Source organism: Cetorhinus maximus, chromosome 9 (assembly GCF_964194155.1).
Source record: "Cetorhinus maximus chromosome 9, sCetMax3.hap1.1, whole genome shotgun sequence".
Lineage (NCBI taxonomy): Eukaryota > Metazoa > Chordata > Chondrichthyes > Lamniformes > Cetorhinidae > Cetorhinus > Cetorhinus maximus.
The window spans coordinates 37,393,160-37,408,005 of NC_135887.1; the positions used below are offsets into that span (position 1 = coordinate 37,393,160).

Sequence of the window (14,846 nt, forward strand, 5' to 3'; positions counted from 1 at the left end):
TTTCACAGTCCTCCACCCTGATGTCTATACCTGCTTTGTTCTTTTCCATTTTGAAGACCAACACAAAGTATACATTGAGACTGCACCCACGTCTTCCAGGTGCACACACAGATTACCTCTATGGTCCCTAATTGGCCCTACTCTTTCCCTAGTAATTCTCTTGCTCTTTATATATTTTTAAAAACTCTTTAGGTTTTCCTTTATTCTACCCACCAATGCTTTCTCATGCACTCACTTAGCTTTCCTAATTTCCTTTTTAAGTTCCCCTCTGCACTTTTTATACTCCTCTAGGGACTCTGCCACATTGAACCCTTGGTATCTGCCATAAACTTCTCTTTTTTTCTTAACCCTAACCTTTGTATGTCCCTTGACATCAAAGGTTCTTCGGACTTGGTCTCGCCCCCACCCCCTTTTGTCTTTATGAGAACATATTTGCCCTGTACTTTCACTATTTTGTCCTTGAATGACTCCCACTGCTCTGACACAGTTTTATCTGCAAGTAGCTGCTCCCTGTCCATTTGGGCCAAATCATATCTCAACTTAGTAAAATTAGCCTTTCCCCAGTTTAGAACTTCTATTCCTGACCCAACCTTATCCCTTTCCATAACTATCCTAAATCTAACTGAGTTATGGTCACTATCTCCAAAATGCTCCCCAACTGATACACCTTCCACCTGCCCGGGCTCATTTCTGAATATTGGGTCCAGAACTGCCCCCTCCAAAAGGAAAGAGATCATATTGGCAACATGAAAGATTTTTATATTATGGAAAAAGTAAATTTGCAAAGACAAATCGAACAATGGAATTTGCAGTTTACAAACAGAGAAATGTATATAAAGAGGAATGAAAGGCTCTGTTGGGGGGCCATGTAAGATCTAACAGGAGTGTGTGAAACAGCCTTGAAGAAGCCTCCAGCCATTCGTGCATAAGTCTGCTGCGTCCAGTAACTAAACTTGGAAAAAAAGCCTTTGGAATTCCACTGTCAAGTGAATGCTATGGTAACTTGCTGGCTTGCTTTTTAAATTTAAAATCTATTTTGGACTGCTGCCTTAAAGTGGGGTGTGTGGTTGGGAGTTAGGTTAATTAAGAATTTTAGGATTTGCTATAGTATTAAGTAACTGTAATCTTATGTATGTACTTGAAATCTTTTGTTAATAAATATTTTAATTTATTTTTTTAAATCTCTAAAGGACTTAGTGAACTAATTACTTCTGAATTCAATGCACACATCTTTTCGTAATAAATACAAATTGCAAAAATATTGTGATAGTGTGGCTAACATTTGGTCTGCCTGGCACACATCACCTGTCACGTCATGACAAACTGAACTCAAGTTCACAAACTGCCATAGTGAGAATTGAGCTCACATTCCCAGATAATTAGACTCAGGATTACTAGTCCTATATTATAAACACTATGCTACCGCACCAATTGCTATTAAGATGACTGGCCTTTAATTATTAGGTTTACCCCTTTCCTTTTTGAATAAGATTGTAACATTTGTAATCCTTCAGTCCTCTGCCACCATCCCTATATCTAAAGATGATTGGAAGATTGCAGTCAGAGCCTCAGCAATTTCCATCCTTTCTTTCCTTTGTAACTTGGGATGCGTCCCACCTATTTTGAGAACTGCCCCCCTTATTCCCCTTTTTGGAAGATCTCTGGATTTTTTTTGTATTCAGCTTGGTACTCTACTGTATTTTGAACCTTACCATTGACATAAGCCTCCTTTTCCAGTTTCATTTTAATTTGCATTTGCTACAACTCACCCCCAGGTGAGGTTCCCAAAGTTGTTGATCCAGGCGAAACCCCTCAATTTGTCACAATCTGGCTGGGACACCTCCAAATTGTTATGCTCTGGGTGAGGAGCGATGAACTGGCTCCCTGTCTTTTTTCAGCCCCCCACCCCACCACCCCTCTGTTGGTCATAAAAGGGATCACTTTTGCTGATACCTTTTTCCTAGACCCAATCATTCTGGTTTTGAAAGAACCAATTTGATCAGACTTTCTTGAGTTAAGGGTAAGTTTATTAACTACTGAAGGCAAGAAAGGATAAAACACACGCATATACAGTCATACAGGTTAAAAGTAAGAATTTAGCTTGAAGTAAGTGAATAGCATATGTGTATATAAAAAAAGGTATACAGAACAGCTTTTGGCTCGTGGGGAGTAAGTGATTGAGTGTTGGGGCTGTTGAAATTTGAGCTTCCAGTAGAATTCACTTTGGTTGGCGAATGGTCGCTTTCAAGGTTCCAGTAGTGTTGACTCCAGTAGACGAATAGTCAGTTTTGAGGCTCCAGTAGTGTTGACTTTGGTAGAGAGGGAGAGAGACCGGGATACCTGCAAAGTGGTGATTTGCAGGGGTACTGTGTGTGGCTGTTACTTCCGAGTCAAACTTCCAGCACTTGCTCTCTCAGAACACCCACCAACAGACAGACCCCGGGGCATGTTTTTCAGTTCACTTTTAACCCCATACTTTGTATATTCCAAGTGAAAACAAATTCACAAATCTGTCTGGGCATTGCTCACAGGATTTCTTGATGAAATGATACTCATCTCCATTTATATCCCATTGTCTCTACTGGAGGGAGCAATTAGTTTCTGGATGTCTTTAGAAGTACCTTGTATGGCAACAGGGTGGGGTTCCATTACCTCTTAGGGAGTCAACCTGCAGCATTCCAGCCAGTGGCTTCTGTTCATTTTTAAAAACACTCAGGTCTTATTTTTAGAGTTCAATAGTTCCGGATGCAATTCAGTGTTTTTTCCTTCATTATCATGACATGCATCTTTAGTCAATCAGGGACCTCCAGCTTTGGATGTCCTTCCTTTTATTTTACCCTTATGAGAATATATCTACTCTGTGCCCCCAACTATTTCCTCTTTGAAGTCTGCCCATTGTTCAACTACTATTTTGCCCAGATTTTTTTTTATTGGCTCAATGATATGAGCCTTCCTCCTGTTAAATATTGTTATGTTTGTTTTTTTCCTTGTTCTTTCCCATAATTATTGTAAACCTAATATTATTATCACTGTTCTGCAAATGCTCCCTCACTGAAACACATGGCCATCTTAATGTCCCAGAATTAGATCCAGCACCGCTTCCTTTCTCATTGGGCTCAAAACACACTTGATCAAGAATGTTCTCTTGTATACATTTCAGGAACTCTTGCAGATAGCTTCTCCCATGCCCCTTACACTGTTACTATCCCAGTCTAAATTCGGTTAATTAAAGTCTTCCATTGTCGCTCCTGTATAGTTTTGCATCTTTCTGTAATTTGCCTGCAAATTTGCTCCTCTATCTCCTTCCCACAATTTGGTGGCCTATAGTATACAGTCAGCAGTGCAATAACCTCTTAATTCTAACCAAACTGATTCTGTACCTGACCTCTCAACTTACAAAATCCCTCTCTAGTATTATTGTAGCTTTTTTGATCAATACTGCCACCTTTTTTCCCTTCCATGTCTTTCATGTAGTCAAGAATATTACGTTCCCAATCTTCCCCTTCTTTGATGTACCATAACATGGCCTAGAAGAAGAAAATACAGGTCTGTAAAATGTTGTGATGGTGAAAAGTAAACAGATGGAGCTGCTTTATATGCATTGGTGAGTCAGGGGTAGCACTTCACATTCAGAGGACAACATGTGCCTTTTCTGCCCTGCTGTGCAAAATCATACATACCCATTCACTCAGAGTTTCAAACATAGAATGTGAATGACAGCAGCATACTGATATAAAGCTGTCTCTCAGAAAGTCACCTGCCTCTATACGGTAATTTATGGCTTCTTCACAAATATGATGGGTTGACATGCCTAATAAGTAGAACGCAGTGGTTTTGTATAACATTTACATGTCAATCTAACTGTTATATCTCAATCTTGCATTACAGCCACTTTACAATATATGATTTCCCAAACCCAATTTATTATTTTATCCTTCCTTTAACTGCTGTTAGAATCTTTTGGTGCCATTCCAAAGGTCATCAAATCTTTTGCAGACTAATCTTGTGTCCAAAGGGTTGGAACAAAAGTTTTGTCCCATCTGCAGCATCTTTCCAGGGACACTGCTGCAGCATTTTCAAGGCACAGTGCAAACCCATATGGCCTTGGAATATGATCAGATCACTTTAATCTTTCTGCAGCCAAAAGGCACCACAGGATATTGTCTATCCTACTGATAATGGAAACACATCACTATTTAAAGAAAGCATTTGTAGTTTGACAGGACCACCTGCTCTATCCCAGATTCAAAAGAAAGTTGGTGTCTCCCCTTTGCAATGGTGATTCCTGCCTCGCAAATACTGCACCCTGACAGAGCTGCATCAGCAGATGGAGTTTACCCTTGGACAGATACTTGATACTTTTTTGAGGAATTGTACTGTCCACCAGTTCTGTTCTGTGAAGTTGCTACTTGACTTAATTAAGTGGTTGTTGAGCTGATGTAGAAGTGAGAGACCGGCAATGGCCAGAAATGGTGAGATTTCCTGTGTTAGCTTTAACTCCTGTGTGGGTAGATTTTGGTCCCAGCAGAAAGTATGAAAAGCTTCAGGAGCAAAACTTTCAGGTTAACCAACTCAGTAAATAAGGATTATTTGTTATGGAAAAAACAAAAGCAGAAACCTAACTATTGTCGGTAGTTAATTTCAGATATGCTTTGCAGATGCTTTTCTTCCCCATTTTCTCCCCTTTTGTCCTCACTGTGCTATATTTCCATAGGTGCTTGAAGCCTACTAGCACCTCACCAAAGAACAATTTTACACATGGGAGACTGGAGAATGAGCTTTGGTTGTTTATGAAAGGCAACACAGCCAATCGTGATTCCTAATGTCTCAAGAGGCACATGTGCCCTTTCCAGAAACAGGCACTAGATGATAATCAGAAGTAGAAACCATGTTGGATCCCACACCCCACCCCCTCGTGTTCTTAGTTCAAGGATCCTGAGGCCCGCCCAATCTAAATTTAAATGAAATAATGAACTAAAGTAACAAATTTAAAGGATAATATCAGGCAGTCACGACAAAGGGACCATGTGATGCCAATCAGTCATCCATTTAGGCAGTAAAGATCAAATGTTGATAGTTCAAAATTGCCCAGGCTTGTACTATGTATTACATGAAGGAATCCTAATTCAATAGGCTGCTAGGACTCCACTGGGATTGAAAAAGTGCCTCCCTTTATAGGGGCAACATCAGTAAAATTCCAAAGAGAGGCAGACACAGAGAGAAAGGCACAGAAATAAAAGCAAAACACTGCGGACACTGGAAATCTGAAACAAAAACAAAAATTGCTGGAAAAGCTCAGCAGGTTTGACAGCACCTTTGGAGAGAAAGACAGAGTTAACATTTCAAGTCTGTAGGACACTGAGTTCTGAAGAAGTCTGTGACCTGTTCTGATGTAAGGACACAACCTTAAACATTAACTGATAACTGTTCCTCTCTCCACAGATGTTGCCTGACCTGTTGAGTATTTCTAACATTTTCTGTTTTCATTTCAGATTTCCAGCACCTGCAGTATTTTGCTTTTGTATGAGTTTTTAAGGACAATTTTAAAGGAGGAAAGGGAGGTATAGGGGCAGAGAGATTCAGGGAAGGACATCCAAAGTTTAGAGCCTTGTTTACAATATTGGAGGCTGCAGATAGAGTCATGGCATCATTGCGGCACAGAAAGAGACCATTCTGTCCAAGTCCTTGCCAGCTCCCTGAAAGCATGCCAGTCAGTTTCATTTCCCCCACTCTATCACCTCATCCCTGAAAGTTAATTTCCTTCAAGCACCCATCCAATTTCCTTTTGAAATCATCGATTGTCACCACTTCCATCACCCTCATAAGTAGTGAGCTCCATGTCATTACCACCCTGTGTAAGAAACAGTTCTTCCTCACATCCCTCCTGTATCCTTTGCCTAAAATCTTACATCTGTGCCTCCTTGAAACATCAACTAATGGGAACAGCTTTCCTTTGTCTACCTTGGCTAAACCTGTTATAGGGCAAAATTTTTACATCGGTGGGCGGGTGCGCGCCTGACCTGCTCGAGTGCAAAATGACGCGCGTTGACATCGGGCGAGTGTCCTGACATCAACGCACAGCCACGCGATATTTCGGTTGGCGGGTGTGTGCCGGAGTCAGCAGCGCGCCCGCCGACAATTAAAAGGCCTGTTAAGGCCATTAACAATATAATTAAAAGAAAGTTTTTGCTGCCGTCCAACCTTACGGTTGGTGGGCAGGTGAAAAGGCCAAGCGGCCTTTGCACTTTTTAGGAAATCTCATCCAAAGGCGGGATGAGGCTTCCTAAAGCAAATAAAAATAAGATAAAAATTTCAAAACTTAATTAATAACATGAACCTGCTCATGTGATAGAGTCACATGAGGGGACATGTTTTATAACATTTTTAATTTCTTTATTTTTTTCCAAAAACCCTTCATCTGCCTGGGGCAGCTCTGTGCCTCAGGGAGATTATCAAGCGTGCATGCGCAAAGTTCGCGCTCACCCCATTCTGCCTCCTCTCCCCATCCGCACAGGCAGCTCTGAGCGCTGCCGCTCGCGTTTCACGCTGGGCAGGCCTTAATTGGCCCCCGCCAACGTGAAATCACCTCCCGGCCTCGATCGCGGGCGGTGACTGGCTTCCCGACCACCCCTGCCAACCCCTGCCGAGCTGCCCGATGAGGGCAAAGTTCTGCCCATAACCTCCTACACTTTGAACAGATCTGCCCTCAATCTCCTTAGCTCCAAGGAGAGCAACCCCAGCTTCTCCAATCTAACCTTGGAGCTAAAATTCCTCATCCCTGGAACCATTCTGGTAAATCTCCTCTGCACCCGCTCAAGGGGATCCTCAGGTGTCAGATGTATGGGTTTCAGAAGTGGATAGACAGGAGGTGGGAAATGTTCGAGAGGTGGAAGTTGGTGTGGAGAGGGCTTTGATAGCGAGTGGTCTAATTCATTCCTTATCCATGCCGGTCGATGTCTTGTGGAGTTGTGTTTTTTGTCTGATTTGAACCCGGATAAGACTCAGTCACTGCAGTTGGACTCGGTCACTTTATTTTGGACGCTATCTGGGCGTGTCTGGACTTCAGATTCATTTCAAAGGTTTAATGCGCTTGTGTTGCCCCAGGTGACTGACAGCTCCCCGGAGTCCCCGATGTGATTCGTTTCTTTCAGTTACTCCCACTAACGCGGAACTCCCATTGAAAGGTGCGGGGATTTGATGCTGGATGCAGCCGCTGGATTGACCTCATCCTCTGATACTCCCTCCATCTCTCACTTCACCATCTGTCTCCTCTGGGGAAGACGCCGATTCGGCGACGCTCATTTCCATCGTGTGCTGCTCTATAAAAACCAAAGCCCAAACATCCCAGAGCCTGGGACAGCCGGGACCGAACAGCCCTGGTCTCTCCGCAAACTTTGAGGGAACTTGGAACGGTTCCTGGAGCACCAGTTTCCGGCTTCGCTGGGAGGCTCAGGAGAGTGGCCGCTTGCTCTTGTATGAGCACTGGGACTGGGGGTTTGGAGATGAAATCCCCTCTGGAGGAGGATTTATTCCCGTTCACTCGGGACCATGTTGGGGACGTCTCCGCTTTCGTGGAGCCCGCTGAGCTGCTGTCTCTCCTCAGGCAGCGGGAGAAAGAGGTGCATGTGGCGGCAGAGCTGGGAAAGGCTCTCCTCTCAGAGAACCAGGACCTGAAGAGGGAAAACGATAAACTACAGGAGGAATTCACTCAGAAATTGGAGGTGAGTGCCCAGGAAAGGGACATATCAGTGGGAAGGTTATTACCTATATTTCTATATATATATATATACATCACTCAATCTGGCTCGAATAATTCTTCCTATTCTCTACACATTTCTAATAAATCATTACTTCCTTGGCAGGTGAAAGTCTATATACCTGCGGTATAGAAGCACTGTGTGAATATATATAAATATCTCCCAGACTCTCATCCTGTGGTCAGGTAGTATTCTTAGCGACCCCTCTATATTTTGTACAATCAGCAATGCGATTCATTATGAAAGTTACGCAGCATTTGGAGGTAATCGCTTTGGTACCAACTTGATGATTTTTAGGGGCTTTAACTGATCAAACCTCTCTAACTCCCTCGCCTCGCCAAAGGCGGTAGGTCTCTCAGTCACCTTTTTTTTTTGCCTCCAAGGGGATGAAGTGAGTGCAGATTTCAGCGATCGGGCGAGCCGATGTAGCAGTGAAAGGGGCTTGAGGTTAGCAGGTTAATTGAGTTGAGTTATTACAGAAATCAAAAGCAGCTGCCTGAATCTGCTGCCCAGCGAGTCTCCAAGAGAAACACGACAACTTCAATCGAGCGGGTTACTGACAAAAGGAACTGATGGTGAAAAGCTTCTGAGGAGGCATGGATGGATCCAGTGGCCAAGTGCATCCTTCTCTCTGAGGATGGTGCAAAGTCCACGACGGACCGAATGGCTCCTTCTGCGCTGCCCTTCATCTCACAAGGATTAACACCCAGATACCATCGACCTGCTCTGTATCCTCAATATTTACCATTTTAGTTTCAGATTTCCAACCTTCAGTTTTTCACCATCTTTTCTTGGTTAGACTTGTAAAAAAAACTTGATAAAAATGTCTTTGGAGAATAGGAAGAAATATATTTTCTCTGCCCCAGTGAAAGGCATGGAGGTGATCATGAAATCCAACGGGAGAACTGGGAGCATTGGGCACTCAGCATTTTGATTTGACAATAGGTGATGTGTAGAGTGGAAGCATTAGCAAAAGGCTAGTTGTTTAGTTTATGTGCACTTTTAAAAAAAACATTTTTTTCCTTACTGAATTTAGAATAGTTAACAATCAAAATAACTAATATTTTTAGTCAGCTACAAAATTCTGTTTTTATGGTTAAATCCTGTTTAAAACAAGCACTCTGTGCTGATATTTTTGGGATATTTTGTGAGACAGTGCTCCTCACGTGGTCATTGGATTAATGGCCTGATGTCCCACATCTGTCTTGGAACAGCTATCAACAAAATACCACCAGTATTCTGAACAACACAACATGGGGATGGACACTGTAACATTAGTTGTATTTGATGTGTGGAGTAAAACAAGAGCAGCCACAAATTAAAATACAGTGCCATCTTCCATACAATATAATGCATATCAGTCCTCTAGTGGCTATCCTCTGTGTTCTGTCAATATTTCCTTGTTTGTTGAAACAATATGAGAAACAACTACAATGAAAAGAGGCATAGCAAACTCTAGTTTAGATGAAACTGGGTAAAACTGCTCAGGTCTTGGAAGAGAAATGATTTACCGCCCCCCCCCCCCCCCATCCCCCCATCCCCCCCATCCCCCCCCAAAAAAAACGGGAGCAAGGGCAAGCTATTCTGCTGCTTGAACCTATTCTGCCAGAAGTTACTGCAATCCACTTCCAAGGCCTTTGCAGCTTTCCCAGCTATATTTAAATCAGGGGAAATGATGTTAATGGTGAGTATTAGGCTAATTGGAAGTGATACCCAGGTTTCCATTGCTACCAGCATGCACATTTCATGGGAAATGAATAGGGTTAACTTTCATGTGGCTTATTTTACTTCATCTTCCTCTGAATGAGAGCTAGGAAGAGGAAGTGGGCAAATGCAATAGTTGCAGTTTCAAATTGCTGCACCGGCTGTCAAATATAATGAAGTTGATTCGTAGCTGGCCTCTGCAGTATATTCCTCTTCCTGGGAGATGGGAATGTCTTAAAATGGGAACGCTCTGATTATATCACCATACCTGAGGCATAGTTTTTGCTGGTTGGCCTGAGGGGCCACGGGGAAGTCGAAGTCTGTCTGATGAAGTCTGCAAGCAGCCTCAATAAAGAAATAGTGAACAACTTAGTTATCTAACTTTCGGACATTCAAACATAAGAATTGTTTGAAGTAAAAGGGCCATTAGATCCCACAAGCCCACCCATTTTTCCTAGATTTCCTACTTCTTATCATACTCCTCTATCCCTTATCTCCAGAAAAAAGATCAATTATTAATATATTTGTATCTTATTGTCTTTTTCACATTTCAGGATTTTTGACTAACTTTTCACAGAAAGGAACTGGAGAAAATGAATTACTTTTAAGTGATTTTTTAAAAAGTAAGCATATTCACACAAGATTAAAGAAATGACACAAATATGTGACTTAAATTGGCAATGAGTGAAGCATTGTTGTTGTTTCCCCATGGGGGAAACAATTTGTTATCCCATGATGAAAATCGATAAATACATCACACACATTGTTTGGGGAAGTCTCTGGTACATTCTGGTAGTGAAGAGAAAAAGGAAAAAAAAAAGATGGAGATGCAACCTATCAGTGAGATCCAGCAGAAGCTGTAATGTTAGCTAGATTTTAAACACAAAGCTGTGAGGTCAGAATTTGGCCAGGTTCAGAAGGGAAATGTGGAATGTAGTTAAGAGTCCTTTTGTTTAAGTGAAGTTAGGTGACTTATTGATGTGGGGTGGGGTAGCATGTTTATTATTTTTGTATTATTATGCAATGACAAGTTGCACTATTTGAACTAAAAGAATCTGATCATTACTGTTGATCCATATGTTCACTCACTGTAAAATAAATCACCTTAAACTTTGTACTTGGCATCTTCTAATCAAGTGTTTCCGTGGTCCATCCTCAATGAGATTGGAGAGACACAAGTTGGAAGACATAAATATAAAGTTCAGACTACAAAGTGATATTATTGTTTCATCCTTTGAACACGCTATAATATAGTCAGATATTGGAAAGGATGGGCACACCCCTAAATGTAAGATGCTCAGACGGGTTATAGGAGTGAATATTACGACTGTACCCAAGAGAATAGCTAAGAAAAGACCCTAATCTTGTAAGGATGCATCTCTGGTAACATCTTGCATAACTCTTACCCTTTATGTAATTTATCTTCTTACTCCTAACTTGCTTATTTTGAACTGGTGTCCCTGGGATAGGAACTGTTCCTCACAATGAGAAAGCAATGCCTGAATTAGTTTCATCAGCCCCCTTTATAACCTGGAGAATGTCAATTAGTTCAACAAAGAAATAAATCCTGACTTCCTTAGCTTTTTCTGGGAATCCCCACAGTTTGAACCTAACCAGGAGCTTTTTATGAAATTTCAACTGGAAGTTTAAGAAAACCAATATACTACCAGGGCTGCAAGGATTAAATTATGAAGAGAGAATACATAAAATACATTTGCATTCCCTGGAATATAGAAGGCTAAGAGATGATTTGATTTTTAGGTTAGATGAAGAAAAACCTTTTCTGCTGGAAAATTGTGAAGAGGACATAACCTTAAAATTAGAGCCAGGTCATTCAGAAGAGAACTGAGGAAACACATCTTTTCACAAATGGTGGGAGAAGTGTGATTCGCTCCTGCTAAAAGCAGTAGATGCTAGCTGAACTAATAATTTAAAATCTGAAATTGATAAATTTTTGCTAGCCAAAGGTATTAAAGGTTATGGAGCCAAGGTAGACAGATGGAGTTAAGATACAAATCAGCCATGATTTCACTGAATTGTGGAACAGACTAGAAGCTCAATGGTTTACCCCTGTTCCTATTCTCCTAAACCAGATTATAGGTTTCCAATAGTTCATTTAGGTCGCAGCTTCCTCAAAAAAGAAGTCTAGGAGGTTTGTCATGCACAATCTTCCCATCCCAAAGCCATATTGGCTATTATTTACTAATTTATTATTACACAAATAATCTTCAAGTATCATCCTCATAACTGATCCATCACTAGAATTGAAGTAAGTCCAATGGTAATAATCTAGTAAATACAGCTGTGTTAATAATACAAGCTATATTGCCTGAGCTTTGGGTGAATGAATGGATTGTTACATTCACTTCAGGTGAAAACGTGCCTTACTAGATGAACACAGTAAAAGGCCAGGGTGTTTAAAAGACAATGATTCATTCCCAGCTGTAGTTCTGCGTGTGGTTAGGCACAACATGCAGTGCAGTGCAAACCCTCTTAGCTGATCCTGAGTGCCAAAGGTTGAGTGATGATGAAAGACAGGTGCAATTTGTTTTTTGGAATCTGGATAGGAGGCATCTGAGAGATAATCTTACAGGTATATAACATGATTAAGCAATGTAAAAGGTAAATCCAGACTTAAATTGCAAGAATAGGACAAGGTTCATATTAATAAAAGAGATTTCAATGACTGATATAAGGAAACTCTTCACACAAAGAACAATCACTACCTGGAGCTGGCATCCAGATACAATAGTTGGCCCTGAAATGATTTTTAAAAATGGATACTGAAAAGGTAGGACAATATGGCCTTTCTGGATAGATGAGTTATGATGGGCCAAATTGCTTTCTTTGTCGGTAATTATCTCATAATTAATAATGAGCAGTAAGAATAGAAATTCATGTTCACAGTTTGTTCACATGATCACTTATTGTTCTTGGGAAAGTAATTCTTAGTAACTAATATGGATATGATAAAATGCATTCTTTCAGTACCAATTCTTGTTTCTAATATGTGATGTCAGTAATAATGTAATGTTATGCCATTTGCTTAAACCTCCACATTGTGAAAATATTTCCTTCAGGAACTGAAACAGGAGAAATATGCATCACATCTGAAGCATGAAGGGAAGAAGAGTGAGTGGGAGGCTCAAGTAGCAGAACTGGAAAGTGATGTGCAACGGTTACAGCTAGAGCTCCAGAAGCAGCATCAATACCTGCGAGAAGTTGAGAAGGTCAAAATGGACATGGAATGCAATCTAAGTGAACAAAATCAGAGACTAGTGGAGCAACTGAAGAAAGTAAGACTTGGAGGCATTTATCAGGAGTCTTTTTATCTACAAGTTAACTATAATGATTTTGAGCAACCAATTTTCCAGTGACTTAAGTTGGGTGCTGGGCTGGGCTGGGCTAGATGGGATGTTTTGGGGAAACATATACCTCATCTTTGTGTCTCTTTGTTTTTATGATCCTTCCTAAAACTGAGCATGTCTCCATCACAGTGGATATGCTGTGGCTCTGAGGCAGGCATGCCTAAGGCCTTCTGGTCAACCCTTAGGCATGGAGTAACAATGCAGGTCTATAACTTGCTGCCAGCAACAGTAAATGGAATGACATGGCCAGAATGGACTGGAAAAGTCACCACAAACAGAGGACATTTATCAGCAGTGTAGATAGCAGCACATGGTTACAAATAATCTTCAAGTTTGATCCTCATAACTGATCCATCACTTTTACCTAGAGTTGAAGTAAGTCCAATGGTAATAGTCTAGTAAGTACTGCTGCATTACTAATACATGCTATATTGCCTGGGCTTTGGGTGAATGAATGGGTGGTTACTTTCACTTCAGGTGAAAACGTGCATTACCAGATGAACAGAGTAAAAGGCTAGGGTGTTTTAAAAGGCATTGATTCATTCCCAGCTGTAGTTCTGCGTGCGGTTTGGCATAACATGCAGTGCAGAGCAAAACCTCAAAGCTGATCCTTCGTGTTTGTGGTGACCTTTCCAGTCCATCCTGACCATGTCATTTCATTTACTGTTGCTGGCAGCAAGCCATAGACCTGCATTATTGCTCCATGCCTAAGGGTTGACCAGAAGGCATAGGGTCTTTCCATGCATTCCTTACAGCCATCTTAGGGCAGAGTCAAGACTGAGGTCCATTGTCAGATTTCTATGAAATAAACATCTAAGGTAAACAGAAAAGGCACAGGTAGGGGAGGATAAGCTACAAGATTCAATCTTGTGATAATGAGATTTGTTAGCCAGTGAGTGAAAGAGTCTTGGCATTTTTTCAAGGGTTAGGAGTGGAATAGTCGATTTTATTCATTTTTCTGTGAACTATACTTTTAATAAATTCTTTTATCCAAGGGCTGAGTGAAGCTCACCAAATAATCTTGCTGCACATGGGTCCAAAGCAGAGGGACTACTTGATAACCAGCCCGCAAACAAGTATTCAGGTTTAAATAAGCCTTCAAAGAGTGTTATTCTAATGAGTAGTTCAAGGAATGATTCAAACATAGGAATAGGCGTAGGCCATTCAGCCCTTCAAGCCTGTTTCACTACTCAAGTCTGACCTGTATCTTAAAGCAATTTACCAACTCTTAAAACAAATCCCCTGACACCTTTACCTTCCAAAAATCTACCCACCTCTGTACTGAAAATTTCAATTGACCCAGCAGCCATTATTTTTTGTGGGACATTTCAACTAGCCTTTATGTGAAAAAGTGTTTTCTGATAGTGGTTGCATTTAACTCCAGCAATCTAACCTGGTTATTATTTGTATCCAGATTAAAGCTTATCTAAGTATTACGTTTACTAACAAAATATTTCATGCCATTATTGGGGCTAGCTGAAACAAATCTCTTCTGGTTGCAAAGACCATTAAATGACCAACTGCAATTTTCTTTCTTTTGAATTTTTTATTTGATCTTCAAGAGCTTAAAATAACTGAATTAACAGTGCAACCTGTTCATATTTCAGAACTTCAATGCATTTGCCTTCTCTCAAGTGTTTCAGCTAACTCAAGTTTTATCCACGTCTTTGTAATCTATAGATTCACTATGCCAATGTTCCCCTGTCCAGCTTCCCATCTTCATTCTCTGTAAACTTCAGCTCATCCAAAACTGTACTGCCCGTACCCTATCTTACACCAACTCCTGCTCATCTATCAGCCCTGTCCTACATTGGCTTCTGGTCCTTCAGCCTTTACATCTAAAATTCTCATCTTTGTATTTAAGTCCCTTCGTGGCCTGACCTTCCATTTCTCCTTTAGCAACCCAACACCCCTCAGGGCCCTCTGTTCCACCAAACCTCTCTGCCCCTTCACCCTATCATTAGTGTCCAAGCTTTCGTCATCTGAGGCCAAGCTCGGTCTCTCGCTAAACCCATTT

The 14,846-nt window shown here is 41.2% G+C and overlaps 1 protein-coding gene across 2 annotated transcripts in view; it reads left to right on the forward strand.

Annotated features, from left to right (window-relative positions):
* Window positions 1-6,719: 6,719 nt before the first annotated feature.
* Window positions 6,720-14,846, forward strand: part of LOC144684572 (BICD family-like cargo adapter 1) — a 42,917-nt gene continuing 34,790 nt past the window's right edge. Inside the window, exons 1-2 of one of the 2 annotated variants that reach the window (XM_078548523.1) lie at window positions 6,720-7,721; window positions 12,542-12,757. In XM_078548523.1, coding sequence (XP_078404649.1) covers window positions 7,476-7,721; window positions 12,542-12,757 — 462 coding nt within the window. In that variant the 5' untranslated portion in view covers window positions 6,720-7,475. The remainder of the gene's footprint in view (window positions 7,722-12,541; window positions 12,758-14,846) is intronic. The other variant, XM_078548522.1, reaches the window with a different exon arrangement.